The sequence below is a fragment of the Astatotilapia calliptera genome, chromosome 11, assembly GCF_964374335.1.
Source record: "Astatotilapia calliptera chromosome 11, fAstCal68.1, whole genome shotgun sequence".
Classification (NCBI taxonomy): Eukaryota; Metazoa; Chordata; class Actinopteri; order Cichliformes; family Cichlidae; genus Astatotilapia; species Astatotilapia calliptera.
The window spans coordinates 20135477-20160181 of record NC_137432.1 but is presented as its reverse complement, the minus strand read 5'-3'; the positions used below and the strand labels follow the sequence as shown (position 1 = coordinate 20160181).

The following is a 24705-nucleotide window of genomic DNA, read 5'->3' as shown; positions in this document are numbered from 1 at the left end:
CTGATTTTTTTTTCTGTCAAGCTCTGGCAGATCTCCTCCTGGTCCTCCTCAAACAAAGGAGTAGTTAACAGTCCTGCTGTTGAAGCTGATGGTTCTGTACAGCACTCGTGTAACAGCTCGTGTCCTGGTTTCTCCTCAGGACTGTCGAGACTGCGCTGAGAGACACAGCAAACCTTCTGGTGATGGCACATATGGATGTGTCATCCTGGAGGCGCTGGGCTACCCGTGCAACCTGAATGTGCTGCAGGCAACATTTCATGCTGACAAGGACACTGACAAAAAGAAAAACCGGGCACTCTCCAGGATATCTGCTGTCACTTTTACTTGGATAAGGGCAGATGAAATAATGGTTTATGTTTACTAAGTTAGTTGTATACCTAAAATTTATTTTATGCTGTAATATATAATATACTTAATTTTTTTGAGCACTGTATATTTAGCCTTTGCCAAGGAGGTGTTTTAACCTTCACATAGAAAAATAGCAATGCACTGGCCAGCTGGAAAAAGGTGAAGTGGAAACTAATTATCTGGTGTTTCTGGTGAACACAGATGCAAGTAATAAATCTTTGAATGAGCCTAACAGTACTGCAAACTTGGGCAACATTTAAAATAGGAGTAATAACTCTGTTCTTCAGAACATTTTTAGTTTATCTGCTTTAAAGCATCAACAAATAGCTTGCACTCTATATTATTTGGTATCATGAAACAGGAATCCTTTGGGTTTGTTTCTCACTGACATCTGGAAAGTGCTTGGAGCTGATGTAAAGTGAAAGTGGCAGGCACCAGGGCTGATGTGATAGGTTGAGACAGCTGTCCATCAGATCTCAAACGGTTCTCACCTATTCCACAGCTGAGGGACTGAGCATTGTTTTAAATATAGTGATATTTTGCCTTTTGCTGAATTGAGACTCACTTACTTGGCGATCATTTCTGTGGAGGAGACCAAACCAGAGCTAAAAGATTTGAATATGGTGCTTAAACTCGTCGGCGTGTGAGCATCAGTCGGCTATTCTAGATGATACAATCAGTGTGTCAATAACCTGTAAACAAAATCACTCATTCTTTAACACTGATTGATGGTTGTGTTATTATTGTCCTGTTTCCACTATGAAGGGGAAAACTATTATTAATAAAATCATTGATGGCTGCTCTCTGTTGTTCAAGCAATGGCACGTGACAGTGAACCTGGCATGTATCGTGCCAAGGACAAGTATTCAAACACACAACTCTGAAACAATGATGGAAATCTCTTGTGTGTGTGTGTGTGTGTCTGTGTGTGTGAATGACTGATCCTTCTGCCTCCGATGCAGTGAAAAAAAGACGGTACAAGGAGCTGCTTGCAAAAGGTTTTTGGAAAGAGCTGATGGTGAGATTTTTTCTGAGGCGGTTGTAACGTCATTAACAATCTGCTTTTCTATCAATTTCCGGTGTGTTTTTATTGACTGTTTTGCTTATAGTACACAATTCTGTCTGCAGGTGCAGCCACACTGCACACACCCTGCTGTTGGGCAGAGGTCAGGGTGAAGTCGTGAGCATGTAACTGGTGGATGTGCAGAAGCTGTCAAAATAATACAAAATGTAAGCCAGTTGATCGTTTTCTCCATCGCTCTTTTTTTAACTGATAAAAACGTTCATTTCTTCGAGCGATATATATTTTTGCACCACCAGATGGCGCACAGACACCGGGCTCGCCACAGCTGTTTCATCAAAAATGAAAATAAGAACTGCCAGCTCTGGAATAATACAATTTGCCCATTTGTGCCTTTTCATGAATCAAACGAGTGTGGTTTGAGGAAGAAAGTTCCGTCTGTTTGACATTCCGCAAGCGGAGCTGAGCTCTGCTGTTTTGGGCTTGTTTTTGCCTGTCAGGACTGCTTACATCTGGAAAACCTTGCTCCACAAAACTTTCACTTTAAGAAGGCGCGTCTAGGCTGCGGTGTGGTGTGTTTATTGCGATCCTTAAAGTGGCACATGGACGCCGTGGCTGGGCTCTGCATGGCACGACACTTTGTACCTACAGGTTCGGTCCATTGTGGGGAGGAAACGTTTTGACGAAACCGACCCACGGAGCACGTTCCTGTAGTCTTTTTCATCTTTCTCATTTATTTTTGAATCCACGGCACCCACGGTGTATGCGGCAGCGTGAACTCCTCGCCGAGGCGCGCAGCGAGGCGAAGGAAAGGATCAGCAGATTCAAACGGACGGACAGGGGTGGTGTTGGTGGGGTCGGGATCAAACAAGACATGAAATGATCACCAGTCAGGCGTCAAAGGTGAAGCACACTGGGGCGTGAGGGAAATGGAGGCACCGCCAGGGACGAGCTGCTGTGAGCCCACCTTGGCCAAACAGGACTAACCGAGTCGTGAAAGTGATTGGGATGGCAGCATCCAGCAACTCAAGCCTCTCAGGTTCATCTTTATCCTCTGGTAAGAGTTCAAATTCTCCCCAAACGAACAGACACAGAAGCTTTGCACTAAATAATAGAAATAATAATAGGATTGCATTTCCTCTTGAGAAGTTTCTAATGCTTTCGTTTGGCTTGAATCAAACTTTTCTCTCCCGTTGGCTTGTATACAACCCACGCATTATCTTAATCTCTATTAATCTGTCTCACAGATTCCTTTCATTAAACTTTCTCGAGGTGGCAGCTGTGATAATATAGAAAAAAAAACCCTCTAAGTGGATGCAGCTGTGGAGGTACTGGGGTAAAAGGAAAGCCCTTCATGTGCACAAGGATTATAAGGTCGTGAGATGCAGTCAGTGTGACGCTTGGTTTTGGATGTTGTCCTTAACGTTGCCAATCATTTCCACAATTCCACTATTGACTTTCCACTTGGCTGTCTTCTGTGATTATCTTTGGCCTCCTTTGTCTACCATTTTCCAAAAATGCAACATCAACCAGGCTGAGGTGTTTTCTGATATTTTTTTTAATCTAATATGCCCAGTTGAGTGATTATAATACATCTCAGACTGCTTCAGTTTGCAGAAAACTCCAGCCAAATCCCCTTTGCATAAACAATGGTATAGCTCAGTGATTAGCGCATATTATTTGTCATTTTTGTGTGCTTTGCTTTTCACAGAAGGAAAAGCAGAATGTTTGTCAGCAGCTGTTCAAATAAACCCTGAAAATGCAGTGGGAGCAGCAGAATGCTTTCTCTGCGCATAGTCCCTTGTGTGTTGATAAGGAGTAGCTCGTATTTGCCAGAGTATAAAGTACAACCTCCACTATCGCAGCACTGCTTGATGTGGAAGCCCCACCAAACAACCAGGGGCGAGCGTGTGTGACAGAGGGATGAGGCTGTTTGTAACGCTGAGCCTCCGCACGCGTGGTTTATGTTTGGACTATAAAATCACATCAAGAAAATGTGCAAAAAAGAGGGGGAAAAAAAGCTGCAGCAAAAAGTCAAATTCAGCATTGCTTTGGTGGATTTTCATTTAATTTATGGCAGGACGAGGACATTCCATAAAGTGTTTGTTTTACTTTCTCACTGTCTCTGCATCCTGACCACACACCAGCGTCACATTTCCCAAGGTACTGCCCAGTGGGAGGGACAGACAGTCAAGCTGATATAGCCCAGGGTGACCACAGGCTTCACAAAGCATTATCTCATGTGTGCGTTTCAGAAAGAAGTGGATTTATTGTTTGACCGCTGCTGCTTTAAGAGGAAAGTCTCTTCTTTCTGTGGCATTGGAGGGTTGTCATTACTGTTGGGCTCTCAATATAATTATCAGAGGTTACAAGCTGCACTGTTGCCAGGGATGGAGTGGTTGTCGCAAGGGTATTATTATTTTCGTGCAGAGCTCTTTGGCAGCCAGATGCAACATTTGAATAATCTTGTCTATGAGGCATATGACTGAAACATGAATCTCTGTGAAATTCCAGCTCCATATTAGGTCTTCTGTTCTTGCTGCAAACAAAGTGCTTTGGTATATTTGGCTAAATCCATCATATTTGTAAATCTGCACAATCGAATTGTAACTGATGGCAATTTTCTTTTATTTTCAAGTAACAAAAAGAGGTAACTGGGTTGATTTGTTTCTTTACTTTCTGCAAAATATCTACAAAACCCAATACAATGGGGTATTAGATTGTATGCAAATCACCAAAAAGCATGTTGTAGACATTTTTGAACTGAATGTTTAATATACAGCTGGAAGATAATAGCTATAGCCTCTATTCTTTGAAGTTGATTATAGCAATAGACAACCAAAATGATTGCCATAAGATTGCAACATAAATGTTGCAATCTCATCCTTTCCCTGGAAACATATCCTCTGGCTTTCTGTCTAAATCGGGGAGATTCCTACACATTCTTGGCGTGGTTAGGCATGGAAGCATGTAACTGTACCAGCAGCACACCATTTGGCAGACGGCTTCAGGAAATGAAGCTTTGAAAATGTTTTGTGAGGGCTACAGCATGAAAGTATGTCTTTAGATCCAGCCTTAAATGATAAAGTTGGTCAGGGAGGCAGACATGTCGCCATGCATTACAGACAGGCTGACTGTTAAGTGCGATCCTACACATTTCTTACAACATATCTCAACATATTTCTGTTACTTCTTTATTTTTCCTCATTTATTTGTTAATCTTTCAGGACTAGATTTGTGTCATGTTTTACTTGCATGTTTGCATTCACATTCTCCACAGCAGACTCAAAGAAATGTCAAAATCAGGTTACCAAATGATATTTTTCCTTGTTTAAACTCGCCTACACTTCTTTTTAACAGCCAGCTTTCCCTAAGGGTGTCTATGCCAGCAGCACACAAACACACTCCACAGAGAGAGAGACACTCTCCTACCTGTCACATGTTATTTGGTCAGCTAAGACTGTGTTGAGATACTTGTTTTGGATCACTGTAACACACAGATGGTCTCCCTGCTGCAGCTCTGATGTATCCCACTGACATGCTTGTGTGTGCAAGTATTTTTGTGAGGTACGCACACTTGGAGATCTTCTCCAGAATGTGTCGTTTCTTAATCCTCCTTATGCGTGTGGATAAATCTCAAACCTGTAACTAAAACTTCAAAGTGTTTTTTTTTTTTTTTTTCCCCACAAGTGGTCAACAGTAAAATTATTTTTCACAGTCACCTTTTGTTATGTTTATGAAACGGCCTTTTCTGATCATACATAAGCATCTTTACAGTCTTCACGAAGAACAGAAATAAGAATTTCTGTTCTCTTCATCTTTAGATGGTTAAAATGAGGAAAAATCAGATGGTATTTGAAACTGTAGAAGATATTCAAAGGACTTGAAATTAAGGACTCCTCCTGCCAGAACAAGACCTTGAAAGGTTTAAAAAAATAAACTAAAAGCAGTCGTGTACTGTTGGTCCATAATTTGCTTAAAAATCCCCACAATTTTTCTAGTCTGTACAATCAGCATGTGATTGAAGTCCGGTGAATAACTATTTTGGAATTACGGACGTTTTTATACACAGTGCCTGATTTTCAGAGGCCAGAAAACACCTAACAGAGCCCAAACAATACAAAAAAATCTTTAGATAAACAGAACAAAGCTGAATTTTTAGCACAATGATGGTAATAAAAAGATATGAAGGAAAGAAACGGCTCATGATCCAAACTATACCACATCATCTGTCAAACATGGCAAAGGGAGTGTTATGGTTATGGGCATGTATGGCTGCCAGTGGAAGTGGGTCACTAGTGTTTATTGATGATATGACTGCTAACAGAAGCAGCAGGATTAATTATGAAGCATACAGGGCTGTACTCTCTGCTCAGATTCAGACAAATACTGCAAAACTGACAGATCTTCACAGTGCAAATGAATAATGACCCAAAGCATAGTGTAAAAGCAGTAGAGTTTCTTATGGTAGAGAAATGGGATATTCTTCAATGACCTAGTCGATCACCTGATCTCAACCCGATAGAGCATGCATTTCAATCGCTGAAGACAAATCTGAAAGTAGAAAGACCCACAAACAAGCAACAACTGAAGATGATGCAGTAAAGGCCTGGTGGAGCATCTCAAGGGAGGAACGATAGCATTTGGTGATGTCTATTGGTTCCAGACTTTAGGCAGTCAATGACTGCAAAGGATTTTCATTCAAGTGATTAAAATAATCCTTATATTCAAAATCGTTTTAATTTGTCCAGTTTCAGTTGAGCCTCTGAAAAATGGGGGACTGTGGATTAAAAAAATGACTGTAATTCTTAAACAGTTAATGAAGGAAAGAAATCCTTGAATTAAAACTGAAAGTCTGCACTTCAGTCACATATCAATTGCTTGATTTAAAATCCACCGTAGTGGTGTCCCACAAATTTTGGGAGCTGACTATAAGCTGTAAAAAGGACTGCACAAATCAGATTTAAAGACATCTGCACGTACGATACAGTGACAGTGGGTCCCAGTTTCCAGTGAAATTACTGGCTCCATATTACCTCTGCAGATACGCCCCCAGATATGCAGCATTGCATTGCATGTTGGGAAACATCCCATCAGATGGTCAGGTATTGGTCTCATTTCTCCTTGTAATTGTAGTTTCTGTGTCACCTTCACTGTTGACAACAGCAGTGAGGATTGTGCACAGAAATCCTGTCTTAAAATACTCCAAAGTTGCTGTTGTCAGCCACGCATTCAGTGTACATCAACACAAGTCATTGTTTTAGGCGCTGAAGCGGAATATTTCTTTTGCATTTTGCACAGACAGTAGAGCGGATGGTATCTCGGGGGATAAAACTCTTAGCTTGATCTTTATTCATCGCAAATTCTCTTTGTCATCGAAGCAAACACCCGCTGGTAATTATTTTATTGAATGCTTCTGACTTGGTGAGTAATGGAGGGCAACGCAATTAATAGCTGTTTCTTCGGGGGGGAAGAGCCCTCTGGCTGCTTCAGAATTTTAAAATTCTCCCTGATCATCGTCAGAGAGACGCCACACAAACTCTGAGCCACTTGGAAATTCTTTTTGATGTTCTTTGGGTGTTTATGTGCATGTGCGAGCTTGTGTGTGTGTGTGTGTGTGTGTGTGTGTGTGTGTGGGGGTGGGTGGGTGGGTAGGTATTTGCACATATGTGTATATTTGGGCAAGTGTCTGCCAGTGTTTGCATCTGAACCAGCACTTACGCGCTCCCTCTTTTGTAGCCAAAGCTGCTGCTCAATTCCAGGCCGAAATGCCATTCGTCATTATTAAGAATTAGATTGAAAAGAGAATATTTGGCAGCCCACCAGATGAAATCACATTCTTTAAATAAGCTGCAGTGGAATAAATCTTTCAGGCTGTTGCCAGTGCAGTACACAGTGACAAAGCGTCAGTGTTGAACAATACATTTTCCAAGGCAGCTTAGCCACGCATCGGCAAATGGAGCCCGAAGGTTATTTGGTAGTGTTGGAAGGCAGACACTCTGAAGGGCTTCAGCAACAAAATTTATCGGGGTCGGGCTTGTTTGCCTTTTCTTTTTGTCATTTACATATTCAGCTGTTAATTGTGTGCACCTGTCTTGTTTGTGCCCTGTAATAAACAGAGCTCTTTGCACAGTGACTGTGCCGCAATGATGAGCTTTTTATTTTATTTGAAAATACTGCAACCAGCCTCCAGTCAAACTCATGCTGCCACCGCTCGCAGAGAAGCCAGCAGGAAGGAAGCGCCCTGACTGTCTGCTCTTCAAGTGCTGTCAGACACAAAAAAAATCAAAGAGGAACATAGAGATGTTAGTGGAACAGTTTTAACACAGATGCACTTCATATGACTAATGATTTTCAGTTTAGCTGCCTGGACCTCGGTGGCCATATCCAGCAAGTGCTCACTGGTTTTCATTATCTGATTCCCATCCCCATATGAGGTGTGTTTTATTACTTTCCTTCCTCGCCAGAGGGGTGTGGTGCGGATTTGCTGATGAGTACAAAGGAATGCTTTACATGTATCATCTGGGCGCAGTTGGGTAAATCTCTCTCTCTCTGGCACTGGGAGTGACATTGCTGGCTATTTTCTGCATTTGGCATGAAGTCTAATCTGCCTATGTGATAGCTATAGGCCACCAGGACTGATATTGTATGACTGAGTCAGTGTCACAGTGTGCATGCTGAGCATACCAGGCATTCAGTAATTTTCAAACATGCAATTAATTGTTTCTTCTAAGGGAAGAAAATCTAATTTTTATGAGATTTTTAGCTGTAACTGGTGTCAAATTAGCATGTTTTAACTGACTGCAATTTAATAGATCGTGAAAATCTTCAGGTTTTTGTAATTACAACCTTGTAACACAATTAAAAAAACCAAACAAACAAACGTTTGAGTTTGAAGGTTGAAGCTTGACACGACCTAAAAGTCCTCGCCAGGAGCGCTGATTTGTTTGGGATCTTGCCAGACTGCTCTGCAAACACAGTCAAAAACAACAAAGGGATATCAGTTTCTACATCATGAAACTGATGTGTACAAGTAACAAGTTGCTGTGCAAAAAACAAAACCAAACACTCCAAAAATGGATTTTGCACAAATGTATTAAGTTTTAATGTAACAAACTGTTTATGGGGACTATATCAGGAAAACTGAAAATATATACAGTACTATAGTGTAACGCCTACAGTGCTGTAGTGTGATTTCCCGTTTTTGCTGTACAGTAAAAGAAAACCTGACGATGTATATTAGCCATTCTTATGATTACGGGTGTCAACGTGGTTTTTTTTTTTATGACTTGCCTTTGGCCACATTTTAATTCATTCGGTGACGTTTTCTCAGAGTATTACAAGTCATTTCTTTTCTCAGTAGGAGTAAACTCTGACTTGCTGCAGAGAACTTACTCCACCTTCTCTGAAACGTTTCCTGAGCTAATGTAACATCGTGCTCCATAATCACATAATCATATCTCAGCCACCACATTTCCCACGGGGATGTCTTGCTGTGTGTAGCAAGATTCAAATTGTATTTACTTCTGCTAATTTTGATTGGCGTGTTTGTAGTCTCACCGCAGGGCAGATGGGTGCTGTCGGGGACCTTGGTGGTTGTTAATATAGATCAGGTGCGTGCCGACACAATGTTTAGCAAGCGGACATCAGCCCGTACCGACTGTCCTTGAAGCGCAGACGCTGATTAGAATTGTATTCACTGGTGCGTCTCAAGAGGCAGCTGCGCAGCATGAATCCATATGCATAATTATAGCGGAGAGATAAACAACAGTGACATAACAGTGGTAAAGGGCGCACACTCATCCCACTGGGAAAAAGCTAGAAGTGGAGTTTTTGTAATGAGAGAAAACAGGAGAGTTTATTAACACAATCATGAGTTTGTGACAAAAGCCTGTTTTTGTATTTTTGTGTTTTGCAGACCCTGAGGATTATCAGCCACCCATATGGAAGTCTTATTGTGAGTAATTAATTCCCTTTATACACTGATTAGCAGTGCTTTCACCTAACTTTGCCTTTGGTGTGCTTCACCTTTTCTTTTTTTTTTCCTGCTCCACATTTCACACAGAAATGTTTTCTGTCCTTTGAAGAATTAGGTTTGGTTTAGCATAACAAAATTAGATGCACTGCAGGTTCCAAAAGGCCACGCACACACGCTTTAAAGGCACACACTGAGAACACACTCGCCCACTGAATTCATTCACACAAGCGCAAATGCAAAGCAGCCAATTCCTGATCTCTGAGTAAAATAGGTTACCAGCAGCTAGGAAAATAGGATTTTCTACCTGCTAAAGAGCCTCATTTAAAACGGGGTCCTCAGAACGCCCACTTCATTATGCAGTGTTTTTACCATGTGGGAGGAAACGGGTTGGCTCGTCAGAATAGAGGTAAACGCACTGATTGAAGCTGAGCTGAAATCGTCTCTGCTGGGGAAAATGTCTGTCCTACATTTTGCTTAACTAATTACAATTTATAGCTTTTTAAAATAACTTCCCCTGTAATTAAATGTCTAGTCTGCGTAATTTTACATTAATGCTGCTCCCGTCTGACTCCTCTCGTCCTATGTTGAGGTATTTTTGGATTCCCTCTGTCTTGGGAATGGATGATGTCCAGATCTTGCTGGTTGGCTTAAGTCAGCCTGACAAAACATGAAATTTCACAGTCAGGAGAGCCTTCCCCCTGCCTGGAGAATCTGCTGCGGTGAAGACTTAGCTCAGCCTCACACAGCACTTTCTTTAGCACTGCTTGCCAGTAGTGAGGACACTGGAGTGGAGCCGTCATCCACACACAAGGCTGCCAAACGATGGGACTGAGAGCATTAAAACAGGAAACATTTTTGTTTGTTTCATTTGTTTGTTGGCGATTTTGTGAAGTTTGCTTTGGTAAAAGGGAAAGTGCACTTCTAGACTCATAAAAAATCATGGTTAGCTACTGATTCTGATTCTCTGTTTTGGCTGCTCACTTTTTTTTAAACAGCTAATTGAACGTGCTATTTCTGGGAGGCGGCTGAGATGTTTGTGCTCATTAAATCCCTGCCACAAATCTCTCATTTCCATTTTTCCCCCCGTTTCACTACTAACGCTAATAATAGGCTTGCACTTGCACCACGTGTGTAAAAGTGTCTTTGTGTTTCAAAGTTGAAAGCAATCTATGGAGTTATAAGTGCACATTAGGTAAACAGGTCCTAATTCACGCAAATGGATTTCAGATATATGGCCCTGTAAAACACTCACTGCTAAGCACTGCACACAAAAGCTAATGGCTCCTTATGTACCTGTTACTTCTGCTCTCTGAGCAGCAGTTAGAAGCTTCTTCCACAGGCTGCAGCCTATTAAGTGGAAATATGGCTTTACTCATAGCTGTTGTCCTTTGTGTAAATGCTGCACAGCACACTTTATTTCCTTCCTCTTAACTGTGTATTAACCACGCTTCTATTTGGTGGAAAACATGGAGCCTTCATCAATATGCATGTTTCTCTAACAGTGTACCAGCTACAGCAGGAAGCCCCAAGACCAAAGAGGATCACATGTCCTCAGGAGGTATGTGCAGCTTTGTGAACAACTGCATAGATGCTGAAAGGATCATAATCATATTTTTGTCACTGTAAATGTGAAAAACAATTCTTACCTCAGTGATAAATGATAAACAAATTCAATGCATTTAAATTAAGAAAAAGTCCAAATTTCTGAAACTGCTTGATTGCTCAGATAATTCATGTAGGCTTGCATTTGTATGGTTTAAAATTTCCAACGCACAGCAGCAGCGAAGCAACAATAAACGTTCTGATGCGAAACTAAGCCAGAATACAAGCAAAGCATGAATCCCATCTGTGATTGTATTCATTGTTTGTTTATTGCTGCCAAATGTCCGATATAACAATCGACCATATGGTCAGGCGCTGGAGCTAACTGACACAGTTATCGACACCATCAAATTCGAATTTATTATTTCTGAGTGTCTTTCCCTTCATGAGTCAGTCTACCACGCTACATGTACACCACTGCTCAGTTTTCACGCTCAGGTTTTTCCCGTGGAACACATTCGCTGACAAGTGATCGAGTCTGGCAGCTGGGAGCCAGACCACTCGGTAACCTGCGGGGAGCTGCTTGTTGAACCTCCCGCACCCAAAGTGTAACCATTTAAACTGCAAAATAAAAATTAAATAAGTGACGCTCCTTTCCTTAAAGTTTGTTTAGGAGCATTTTTTTCAGGGACTTTTTAAGGCAAAATTTAATGATATTTCCAAATCAATTACTATGTCGTTTTAGCTTGCACAGGGTTTGATTGTTCTCTCAATCCCGTGAATGAAAGGGCCGATTGAAGTGCTGCCATCACCTATAGTGCAGCTACAATTGCACATTTTATCCTATAAGAAACATCAAGATGTGTTACAAGTGTAGAAGAGAAATTCAAGATCAGGGGCGCTTTCGAAGGAGACTGCAGATTCGATCCCTTCAGTTATGTCAGGAAAGCTCATGGAGCAAGTTGCTCTACTTTTTACTTCCCTCGCAGAAAGATCTGTGAATTTTCTATTGTATAAGCGTCCAGAAATGATGCGTGTCTCATCCTATTTTGAGTCTTGCCACACTTTGATGAGCTAAGAGAAGCCTGTGGGCTGCTATTACTAGATAAGTAGTTGTCCAGTAATTCACTACAAAATGATGTTTGACATATTACCAAATCCAATGTCGTCATAGCTATTATCTATAAAAGATTACAGAAAGAAGGCCAGGAAAGAGGAAGAAAAAAAGAAGTCATGATTCACCGTGGCAGTGCTATAAAAGCTCAAATCTATGACATGAAAAAACCCCTCTTGTGTTATTGCAGGCGATCACTATAGCGATATCTGTGGTTATATTTACATTCAAGATTAAAAATAGGTTTAGCCATATCTCTTGGTAGACTTGTAATACATAGACACTAACAGGCTTAATATAAATTTTTGCAGCTGGCCATCTATCACCAGCTGTTTTAGTGCTTTGCCTCCAATTCATCTCCACAGTGTGTGAGCTGAATTTGTGGCTTTGGTAGCTGTGAATAGACACGGGGGTACAGATGGTAATCTGTGCTGTGGTGTTGGGCCTTTTATCTTTCACACAGGCTGTAAGAACAATTTGCAAAGCTATTTGATTGAGCTTTCATGTTATATTGCTGCAGCCAATATTTCTTCTTCTGGTTTACAGATGGAGAGCAGACCAAAATACTATGGCAGAGAGTGAGTGTAACTGAATTTCTTTCATCATTTCTATGTTGTTTTTCCCCCCGCGACGCACAGTGAATGGTTTTCAGTCGTAGATTATAAGTGGGTGTGGATATGTATCTATTTGTTTGTCTTTTGATCAGCATTCAATATGTAAAGCTTCATGAGTGAGGAGGAAATCACATTGCAGGACTTATATACGTTTTTTAAAAAAAAATAGATTTCATGGCGTGATCTCTCGAGATTATGCTGATGAGCTGCTGGTGGGAACAGAGGGTGCTTACCTCATCAGGGAGAGCCAAAGACAGCCAGGGACATGCACCTTGGCCTTAAGGTAACAAATCCATCAATATGCAGCACCGAATCCCTGAGAGGTCGGCTCTACCAGCATCCCAACACTCACCGAGTCTCCACTTTGATCGCTTTTACTCACCCGCTCAACCTCTAAAACGTATCTACCGACTACATCCTCATTCTCCATCCAGGTTTGGACACCAGACCCTCAACTACCGATTGTTTTACGATGGGAAGCACTTTGTCGGGGAGAAGCGGTTTGAGTCGGTCCACGACCTTGTGACGGACGCCCTCATCACTCTTTACATCGAGACCAAGGCAGCAGAGTACATCGCCAAAATGACCACTAACCCCATCTACGAGCATCTTGGTTACACGTCGCTGCTCAAGGACAAAATGGTGCACAGACTGAGCCGTGGACGCACAGAACCACGCAGGGTCACCTTCCAGAGAGATGAAAAGGTGGGTTTTATGACTGGATGTTGTACTGCGCTCATCCAGTTTGTAACAAGTGTATACCATGTAGAGTAAATAGAAGTGTGTATGTGTGAGATTCTGATCCTAAAACACTATCAGGGTCTCTGAGTCATTCAGAAACTGTGGGCATTCAGACTCGGAAAGAATCTGAGTGGCAAGAAGAATAAGAAATCCTACAACAAACTGTGTAGCTCCGCATCCCTTAATCAAAACATCTGGAATTACACGAAGAGTCAGAAACTTCTTAGAAGTTCCCCAAAGCTGAACTGAGCTCTACAAAATACCTTCAAAAACAATGTTTAACTGGGGGAATTTGTGCTGAGGGTGGTCCTGCCAAATATTTCTTTGTTTTGTGCTGCAGATTTTTGCATTTTGTGGATGTGGTACATGCGGTAACTGTAATTAGATTTTCTTTGAATTTTGCTTCTGTGGATTGACCTAAGCAAGCTAATTATTGACTCTTGGCTTGGGTAATATTCCAACAGGAAGGGAGCGGTGAAAAAGAAAACTTCTCCATTATATTGTTCACAATTCTGCATCCAAATGGTATAAAATACTAAAGAAGTATAGTAAATAACAAACAGACTTGTTTTCACTTTTTATTTTTTTTCATCCAAATTATTTGGCTGCCCATAATCTTTCAAAACATCCACAACAAGCCAGCATTATTGCAAAGATTTAACGAGTTGCAGATTACAGTAGCTGGTATTTATCACCAGCACTGGGTAAATACTGGGGTTTTGATCCAGTTCCATACTACTTAACATTTCCAGTACATTTCCTGTAGAACGAGAGCATTCCTGAGAGGACACTTTGTCCTGTGAGTGAGACGTACATTATCCTTGCTGCCTCTGGGTGTGTTCACTGCTGCCATGCTTCATTGCCTTCACTGAAAGGTAATGATGACCAAGGGGACTGGGACTTTGCCCGGCCTGCCATCCATATCAGACACGTTGATCTTGGGTGAGACAGGTTTCACATTGTATTCGTTGGCACTCGCAAGCTGATGTCAGATTAAGGTCTGTAAATGATTTCTTAATCAGGATGAGGAATGTCTGCCTTCTTCATGTTTTTTAAAAGTGTCCTTCCACTAGGTGGCAATCTGAACTTAGTTCTTGTGCCTTTTTTAAGAGGTGATGGCAGCCAGAGTCACAGCCGAGCTTTAATGTTTACATTTATTTACTATTTTTATATTTCTTGCTGTTTTGCTGTGAGCGCGTGAGCTGTATCGTTAATGTGTCTCTCAGCTTTGATTTATTCTGGGATATTTTGTCTTGAAAATGTCAGCTTCTAGTTCATCACTCAGCAACAGGCAGATGGCAGCCTGTCAGGAGGACCATCATTGCTGTGTTAACATCATCAGTCTTGAGTTCGATTTCTGTAACGCGAGAGCATTAATGCAAGCATTGGCTGCTGGTCAGCGAGTAGTCCATTGACTTATTGCTGTTTTAAATAAACTTTGACAGATACGGCTACACCGAGAACTCCTCTAAGATGTGCAGACACGTCTGCATCTGCATGAAAGGCAGCGCTTCATTGAAAAGTGTCCCTCGTGTGTTCGATCCACAGCCTGATTTTTAGGTTTGAATGACTGTGGACTGCATTCTGTAATAAGCATCCCATTTGGCAAGTAAAACTGGAGCATGTCTCTAGCTAAATGTCAGATTTTCAGCTATCTGTGTGTCTTTGAAAAACTGACTATGCATTCCTCCTGCCAAGTATCTCAGCCGGTGACAGCTGTGATAATGGCAGACTTTGTCAGGCACCGTTTGAAAACCACCTGCCAGTCTCTTCTCACAGAGAGACTGTCTTCTGTCGGCTCAAATATTCCGCGTCTGAGAAGCAGAGACCTGACCCGATGGCTTGAATCTGTGGTCGCTTTTAAACTTTGTGTTTACCAATTACACAGCTCCACCCCGAGGCCTTTAACAGCCACAGAAGCTTCACTGTACACTCAAAATTCACGCGTGTTTACTCGGTGTCGGGTTGACACCTATGTAATACCGTAACTGTGAATGCTTGTGTAATTAAAACCCTCTCACAAGGTGAAAGGGGGCACTTGAGTGAGCCATCACTCTCCTGAGTTTCTTTGCATGTGCAGGAATTTACTCAGTGACTAAAGCCTCTCTAAAGCCACATTGCTCCTGATGCTCACCACACTGGTTTAATCTCAGTGGCGCTCTCAACAAGCTGCCCTGCGTGCGTGCCCAAGAAAGATTTTCAAAGGTTTCGCCATGTTTTTTTTTTTTTTTTTTTTTTTTTTTTGTTTATTTGTTTGTGTTTTAGGATAATTACCTGTTTGCTCTGCTATAAAAAAAAATGCAAAAACAACTATTTATGTCTCTTTAGTTGCAAAATGTCAAAACGCTACTTAAACAGTATTTTTATGTGGTACTTTTCCAGAGTGTGATAGATGCATGTTCGGTGGTCCTAGCCCAGACAAAAGTGACAGTTTCCTCCATTTTCAGTATCTTTCAATACTGTGTCCTTCACAGTATGCCTATTTTTCCATTTGTTAGAGCAGTTTTGTTTTAGTCCCCTTTGTCTCACTGTGCCAGTGTCCACTGTGCTGTTTTCCTACAACTCTAATCATAACTGAGTTCACTCAGCTGCATTCTCACAAAAGTCCTGAGGGGAATAAAAGAGCCAAACTGCTGAAAAGAATGCAGAGCTTGTTGTGGGACCACCTTTTGTGTCCTTTCTTCCAAGCTCTTCTTTAAGAGACAAGAAGCCATCTGCCTGCAGACAAAGAGCACAACCCTTGTCTCCCCCTCCCTTCCCCTGCCTCTCCTCTCCTCCCCTCTGCGCGGCTAAAATATCACGGAGTGGTCTATTCCTCATCTGTCTATACAGACTTAGCTGCAGAGTTAAATTGTACCGTATGGTATGCGTAGGTTTGAAAGAATGCTTGTCACAGTGACAAATTTCTTCACCTGTCTTGTCCCTCTTACAGCTAAGGCCTAGTTTACCCAACAGATATCAGAGACATAAAGGAACAAGCTGGTACACAACATGTCCACTGCCTTCCCCCTCCCTTGTGCTTCTCTGTCTGTCAGCCTAGCTTCCTACCCCTTCATTTTATCTCAGTTTTGCAGTTACCCTTTGGGTCTTTTGCTCTCTGCCTCGCCACTCTGCTTTTGCACCAGCTCTTTATCTCACAAATCCAGTGCCTACGGGCTTTCCAACCTTTGCAGTAGCTTAATAAATCACTTTTTTAATGATGTCATCCAATAGATGGACTGATCTGTTTTGTAACCTGGAAGCTGCTGGACATGAAGTCTTGCTGATGTTTATTCGGAATGTCATGTGATGTGTCGTTTGTGTGCAATACCTCGTTTTAGAAATTGTGACAATTGGAAGCAAGTCTCGTGGTGCTGTTTACTGGCTAATAACGAGCACAGCTAATGGGGACAAATTCAGCATGAACATGGCAACAACCCCCCGCCGGCAAAAAAGACGCTGCTGCAGACCTGCAAATGAGCTTCCTATGGGATTTTGCTTGGATTTGGGCACTCCTGGATTATTCCCTGTGTAAGGATTATTACAGTAATCCCTGTGAATACCAGTTAATGGTCTAGCTCTGCTGGTCTTCTGACACAAGTGATTGTCACAGACTGGAGTAGTCAGGGCAGTATAGTCAGGGCAGTGCAGTCCGGGTGTCTGGAAGATCTAGTTTGGATTGCTGTGTGGGGAATTCCACCAGCTGACAGACACAGCTAGAGGTCAAGATCTGTTTGAGTTATGACAACACAGCCTCAGCTCTGACAAGGCTGACAATCTTGGGTCTGTCTCTGAGCAGGCGAGTGACCTGTTTAAAGGATCCAGTGCTGAGTGAGAGCTGCTGGCAGTGAAGTATTATCTGCAGTTAAGTGAAGTGGAGTGTGTCCGGAAGGCACTGTGCTAATGGGAGTGTGCTCAGTGCTATAAAGAGGGCGTCTGCACTATTGATCCTGCTTTAGAGAGCTGTTGAGCTGTGTGAAGTGGTCCTGACAGCACCCGGCTGCCCTCACTCTCAACCTTCTAGCCCCTGCCCATCTAGGACCCTGCTCTATCTCTCGCTCTCTCCCTTTTCCTCCCTCTCTCTTTCTCTCCCTCTTTCTGGGTGTGTGAAAGAGGACCATTGTGCAAGGCACACTCCTGCCCTCAGGCCGCCCACTACCAGTCCTCTTCCCACTGCTGCTCTTGCTTACTGCTGCCACTGGATTCAGATCAGATGCAGAGTCGAGGCTGCGCTGGCTGTCATCAGTCGCCCTCCTGGGTCACAGGGGAGTGGAGTGTAGCTGCTGCCTCTGCTTTGGACAGTTGCCGACAGCGTTTGCTGCACAGCACTCACGGATCCCCTTCACACCTTCCCTCAGAGGAATTGGAGAGTCTCTGGGAGCCCGATCAGTCAAGCATGGAAGCTGAAGAAAACATAGGTTTAGCAGCCGAGCTGATTACCCACAAGGCTAAGAGACAGGAGAGGAAGCGCCAGGAGCTGCTGGCTTTGGCTCTGGGAGTCAAGCTGGGGAGCAAGGGGACTCTCCTGTGGAAGCCTATTAAACTGTTGGCCTCTTGTCCTCAGATCTCTTCACCTCTGGTGCGACGGAGTGCCTTGAAAGATATGCCAGAGAAGCAGTGCTCCTATGAAAAGATCCACAACTTCAAGGTGAGCAATTTCTTCTTAGACACAAGGAATGAAATGAGTCAAAGTGTCAGCTGCTGACAACATTGTTAACATTTCTCCTAAATGACTATTCATTTATTTTGTAGTAGCTCACTTTTGTTTTTCCTTTGGTTAAGCAACTCTTTAGCGAGATGCATCTCCAGATCCGCAGATGTGTTTGGATCACAGACCACAGTGTGTGTGTGTGTGTGTGTGTGTGTGTGTGTGTGTGTGTGTGTGTGTGTGTGTGTGTGTGTGTGTGTGTGTGTGTGTGTGTGTGTGTGTGTGTGTGTGTGTGTGTGTGTGTGTGTGTGTGTGTTGCTGTTTTGATGAGAACACATGCAGCTGACACCCATATGCATTGAGGGGAACTAATGGATACCACAACCCATTAACAACAGAACACATTGATTAGCATTGATTTAAAAGCTCTTAGATCTGTTTTTGTTTTAAGCTTCTGATTTTCTAAAAAAAAAAAAAGTGTTAGAGTTGCATGCAAGTGCAAGAGTTATGGCTCTCTTAATACACAAATGAGAACTTGGACATACTTGCCTCTGGGCACCTTAAAATTCTTGCAGTGGTGTCTTGGGTTTCAGTTAAGAGGTGAGCTACAGTGATCCCCAGCTTTTTGTTTGCTTTGTCTTTGAAAACCGAACAAAAACTATCCACTCACCACCTGCCATGTGCCCTCTGCACTCATTAATCCACTCCTACCTATTCAAAGTAACAATGAAGGTGTGTTCAAGTGCACATCAGTGTAACTCCATTTCCCACCTTATCCTTGTTCTTACCATAGGCGTACATCTGTTATTTTGACTTTCAGGCTTGCCTCTGTGCTCCCCCGCATGTATCCAATTGCTCAGGACAGATGCCAGACGCGCTGTAGTAAATCCTTTAATCTGCCTCGTGTATACTACAAATGCGCTCATTTGGTGCAGAGTTCCATCCAGTATGGCTTGGCATCACAGTGTAATCCAGCGCATCAAAGGTGGAGAGGTCTCCTGTGTGAACTGGTCATTGACTTGCGTGTGTGTGTGTGTGTGTGTGTGTGTGTGTGTGTGTGTGTGTGTGTGTGTGTGTGTGTGTGTGTGTGTCTCTTCCCAGGTACATACCTTTCGAGGGCCGCACTGGTGCGAATACTGTGCTAACTTCATGTGGGGCCTCATTGCACAGGGAGTCCGCTGCTCAGGTACTCTACGCACTTCAACATAAAATGTTGCATGTGGTAGACTGTTTGAAAATATCCTGTCCCGTAAGTCGGATTACACGAGGCATTATAAGATCTGCGTCTTCTCACGGATGTTTCAGTTATTTAGCGTGGTGGTGGTGGTGGTGGTGTTATGTATTTTCCCTGTTACATCTGTGGCAAACAAGATGACATCGTCCTGTTGCTGACTCATCAAAAGACATTTAAACACAGTGAGGAACAGACATCTTTATAGAATCACAGCTTTAACTGTTATCACTCCTTCTGAGCACTCCACTCACTAATATTTTGTACCACTCCCACCAAATAATTCTAATAAATGTTATTCCACAGCACTCCGTAGCTGCTTAATAACTGCCACTGTCCAAACTAATTCATGCTGATAGAATTTATATCCAAATGTAGGTTATGTCAACAGTAAATGCTACAGATAACCTATGACATATAAAACTCGGGTCAAACACAGGCCAAACGCGGTGTCGCTGTTGTCCAAATATAGCAGCATAACTGCAGGTTTTCAGGGCCTCCACGGGGTTGTTTTCTTGCACAGACGCAATCCTGGGGCTGATGTGCGCTCTTGTGGACTCTGTTGCTCTCTCCCTAAACAGAGAGTTTGTTGTTTAGACATTTGCCATGCTGATAAGCCAGAGGCAAACGGCGGTATCATCAGACACCTCATGTGCTATGGGAAGCAGGAGAGACTTCTTTGTCCCTCTCTCTGTCCCTCAGTTCTCTGCTTATCTCCTCCAACACTGACTGAGAACGAGGACCCCAATCAGCCGACCGGCGTTAACGCTGCTCGGGCGGTTACAAACAAGTTTGTGATGAACGATTTCAGAGTAACATCCCCCAACCTCCCCCACACCCCCACGCCGCCTGGTCTACGAGTACCACTCCTTCAAAAACCTTTATTTCAAGCTGTGCTGCCACACAAGCAGGCATTACTTTTTACACACACTGCTTTTGCCAGCTGTCCAGCACAATCCACGTGACCGAAACTACAACAAGAGCCCCCCGCCAGTGCTGCCTTGTCCGCTGATATCCACCGTTGGCGCAGTACACCGAGACAGCTTAACAGCAGCTGCACTGTCTGACAGTGCAGTTTATCACTGACTCTGGGAAACCTTTTCAAACTGCTTTCTTAAGCCTGGGATGATGGTTGTGTTATCGTCTCTCTCTCTCTCTCTCTCTTTTTATCTCACTTTTGCTCTGCTAGACTGTGGGCTGAATGTACACAAACAGTGCTCCAAGCTTGTTCCCAGCGACTGCCAGCCGGACCTGCGCAGGATAAAGAAAGTGTTTAGCTGTGACCTCACGACACTTGTCAAAGCTCACAACGCAACGCGGCCCATGGTGGTGGACATGTGTATTCGAGAAATAGAACTCAGAGGTAGATCCATCACTTATTACTGGTAAAGGAAAGTAGAATACACAGTTATTTCTATTCCTTTACTCGTTTGTAATGTTTAGAAATGCCATTGATCCCTTTTTGTACAAAAGACGCCTGCATTTTCTTTGATTCATTTTTATGTTTTTGTGACAAAGAAACAGACACAAACCTTCCAATTTTCTCTTGCAGGTATGAAATCCGAAGGTCTCTACAGGGTGTCTGGCTTCTCTGAGCACATTGAGGATGTGAGGCTTGCTTTTGATCGAGGTTTGTTGACAGTGAATTCCTTTGCTCTATGCTCTGGGTTTTAGTTCAGAGGTTCGAACCTTTGAGTAAAGTGTTTCAGCTGCAGAGGAGCGTGATACAGTGCTGTATTTTATTTTGGAAATGGCAAAGGAAACCTACAGCAATGATTTTGTATTTTGAACAAATACAAAACGGCATCTTAGTCATATATTTTCTGTTTTGTGTCAACAGATGGCGAGAAGGCTGACATCAGTGCCAGTGCCTATGCAGACATTAACATAATTGCTGGTGCTTTGAAGCTTTACTTTAGAGACCTCCCCATTCCAGTCATTACATTTGACTTGTACTCCAAATTTATTCAAGCTGCAAGTATGAGTGCTTTGCTTTTGCTATTCCGCACCATTACTGTGTTAGTACTTCTCTGCAGGGCTCTGATACTAATCATTTTACTAATGTGATGCAGAACTTCCAAATGCTGAATCCCGACTGGAGGCCATTCACGAAGGTTTGCTGCAGCTCCCTCCGGCCCACTATGAGACCTTACGCTACCTGATGGCTCACCTCAAGAGGTAACTTCGCCCACTAATCAGTTATGCTGTTGCAAAACTGACAAAAAGACAAGCTGTGATTGGATGACACTGGGTTTCTTCGTAACCATGAATATGGACACTGTAGGTTGTTTTGAGTCAATCCTACATACCTGTAAAGATGCTCCACAGAACAAACTGTGTATTAACCTGCAACTGAAAATAGTCTCCAGTAAATGCACTATTTACATAAGTTTATGAAAATTTGTTGAAAACTACAGTGTCTGCCTAAGATTCAGACTTTTTTTTTTTTCGTCAAGCTAATCTGTCCACTAGCTTCCTAGCTACTGCAGGAACCCCTCCTCCCACAAGGTTCATGTGCCCTGGCTGGAGACACTGAATGAACACATGGCTCAAAATAAAAACATGTCAAAACAACACTCGTCTGGATGCTTCATAAATCTGTTCCCTGTGCAAACTTGATTTTTTTTTTCTTATTTTACAGGGTGACAATGTTTGAAAAGTACAACTTAATGAATGCTGAAAACCTGGGGATTGTCTTCGGTCCAACTCTTATGCAGCCGCCGGAGCAGAACGCCTTGACAACCCTGAATGACATGAGGCAGCAGAAGCTAGTGGTGCAGCTTATAATAGAGCATGAAGATGTATTATTCTAAGGAGCGAGGCGTCCGCCCATTACAAAAGAAGAGAAGGACAACTATTTATTCTATCAGAGGAAATTCAAGCCACCTTAATTCTAGTGAAGAGTCTGAATTCATTGTCGCATGACAGTTTCACTTTGTCGGTTTTAGTGTTGACATCGTCTTGTTACTGTAAGTTTTGGGTCTCTACGCTCAGCCAAGACCATCATTTAGATATTAGGAAAGGATCCTGTGTTTCTAACTACCTACAGTGCAGTTCCCTCCTCTGTTTAATTTGAAGACTGTCACTACCTGGTGTAGACTCAGTCATAATGACAGTGCTGTGTGAAATCTGCTCTGGGCACATTGTCAGTCAGTGAAAGCTGTGTAAACTAAGCCTCACAGATCAGCCAAGTTAATGTTTCTAACATGACGTGTGCATATGTTGTACTGTTTGCGAGAATGCTGGTTTAAAAATGGGATAAAACAATGCAGATCCTGTCATTGTACATAAAATCAGATCATCCAATGATCGATATTTTGACTCTGTGTACAAACAAAGAGAAATAATAAGAAATGAGACAATTGGGCGCTCATAAAGCACTTTTTTGCAACGTGTGTATAGATTTATTTTGTACAGATGTTTATTTTTGTGTTTCTGCATTGTTCTTTGTCACAAATAATATATTCTGTCGGGGCCGGTTGTTTGTGGACTTGTTTGTGTCGATGCAAAAACGGTCCTCGAAAGAAAAGTACTGTCAGAAAAAGCAAACGTGCGTGGGTGCACCATTTCGACTTTCAGTGTATTCAGTGTTATGTGAGGAATACACATGTGGATTAAACACTGGTCATTTATTCATGTCCTATTGAAGACTGCAACAGATGAGCAGAGCTCCTCTGTATACATGCCGGTTGCTCATGTTGCAGTGTTTCAGTATTTCATGCTGTAATTTGGAATATTTTCAATAATGATCTGTTTTTTTTCTTCTTCTTTTTTTATTGCCAGTAACATTGCTCTGTGCAGCTTGAGTTGCAGTTTGCTTAACTGTCATACTAAAGCTGTACCGGGCGTGTTTCTTTCACACTTGGTTCGATTGAATCCTTTCTACAAATCCATTTTATCAAATTGTATTTTTGTGACAGTTGATAATGTAATTTATGAAATGATGATGATTTATTAAAGGTTTTAAAGCTTGAGTTTGAAATGGGGTGAGCTGCTGCAGTTTAGTGTTTTATAGGGATAGTCTGCACTTCAGTAAGTTGCAGTAGAAGTGGTTCAGGCAGAGTGAAGGCCCAGCCCTGTTGCTAGTGATGATTGCTTATATCCTGAAGCGCAGTGATTGGAAGAGCTTTTTAAAAAAAATCTCGGTTAACCAGTAACGCTACAGTGTCTTAACATTTAACCTCATTCTTGCTACATAACCCTCCCACTGATCCACTTTTACCTGTAGGTGTGTTCAGCAGGGTGGAATTTTTCTGCAGTGAGGGGGAAAAAACAGTCGTTCTCTTTGTGAGAAAGGACATAGTTGCACCACAGTGTTCACTTCCTGTTTGGTTGCTTAAATTCTCTCTCTGGCTTCAGAGCATATCACTGGTTCATGGCAGCATTTTATTTAACTGGAACTACATTTTAGCAGGAAATGATTGCTATAAAAATATATCGTTAATCCATCACAGTTTATCTAGATCATTATTTGTAAGATTATTAAGCGATTAGTTATAAACATCTAAAAAATTGTGGCGTAAATTACTTGCGCTTTATTCATGCATCCTGGAAAGCTTTCTGCACAGTATCATCAGATAACTTCTGGAGCCGTTGAAGCTTAGATTTACTGACAAGATATATGCCGATTTGATCCATGCTAAGCCAAAATGACAGCACTGACAATAATTAGTGACTTCTTTCATCTGTGAAGCATTGTTCTGCTGCATAACAGATTGCAACTTAATATTACCAGCCTGCTGAATCATCCCTAAACTAAACTTCTGTTCAACATCCTGTATGGCTTAAATATCCTGCAAATGCCGTGTTCCATACTGTGATACTCCATACCCACCATCCTATCCAGGCCACACTGTCAAGTTAACTAGTTTAGTAACAGTGGCCGCACTTACTGTCTGCTTCTTAATGACAGCCGGATTTTGTGTATATATGATTAAATATACACTGATAAGTGCTGTTGTATACTTAGGATTGAAGAAACACTAAAACACATTTTAGGCCTCAGCGCTGAAAGAAAATCAGTACTGTGGATGCCACTAATATAACATGATAGTTATTGAAAGCTTAGTAAATATAAATGAACTGGAAAAATATGAAGAGATAAAATTATTTTAGCCTCACCACATGGAATATTTATATCCATCATTATAAGTGGCTCAAACTGCATTGCAACTGTCTGATGATTTTCTCTCGACAGTAAGCAGTGCTATATGGGACTGTACTGCTGCATTCTCATTTGGGTAATTAGGCAGCCAACATAGAAACTCAGGGAGAACGCTGGCTTTGTTATTTGGAGAGATTAAAGAGTTGCAAGCATTCAAGAAAACAAAAGAAGGACAAGAGTGCCCTCTATTGACTGCTGAACAAACACACAGAAGAAAATACAGACATATACTCACGGGCCTCTACACCAGTTCACCTACTCATTAACACAAACATCTAATTGGCCAGTCACATGGTAGAATTTCAACATGTTCAACACGACCTGC

General features: G+C 42.2%; 1 protein-coding gene across 1 annotated transcript; it reads left to right on the top strand.

The window, feature by feature from the left end:
• Window positions 1-1909: 1909 nt before the first annotated feature.
• chn2 (chimerin 2) lies at window positions 1910-23198 on the top strand. The gene is made up of 13 exons (XM_026183474.2): window positions 1910-2426; window positions 9288-9326; window positions 10850-10905; window positions 12550-12581; window positions 12787-12900; window positions 13052-13322; window positions 17902-17985; window positions 19087-19171; window positions 20406-20579; window positions 20769-20846; window positions 21057-21194; window positions 21289-21394; window positions 21858-23198. Exons 1-13 carry the CDS (start codon window positions 2378-2380, stop codon window positions 22027-22029), a joined length of 1398 nt encoding a protein of 465 aa, XP_026039259.1. The 5' UTR covers window positions 1910-2377; the 3' UTR covers window positions 22030-23198.
• Window positions 23199-24705: the final 1507 nt, after the last annotated feature.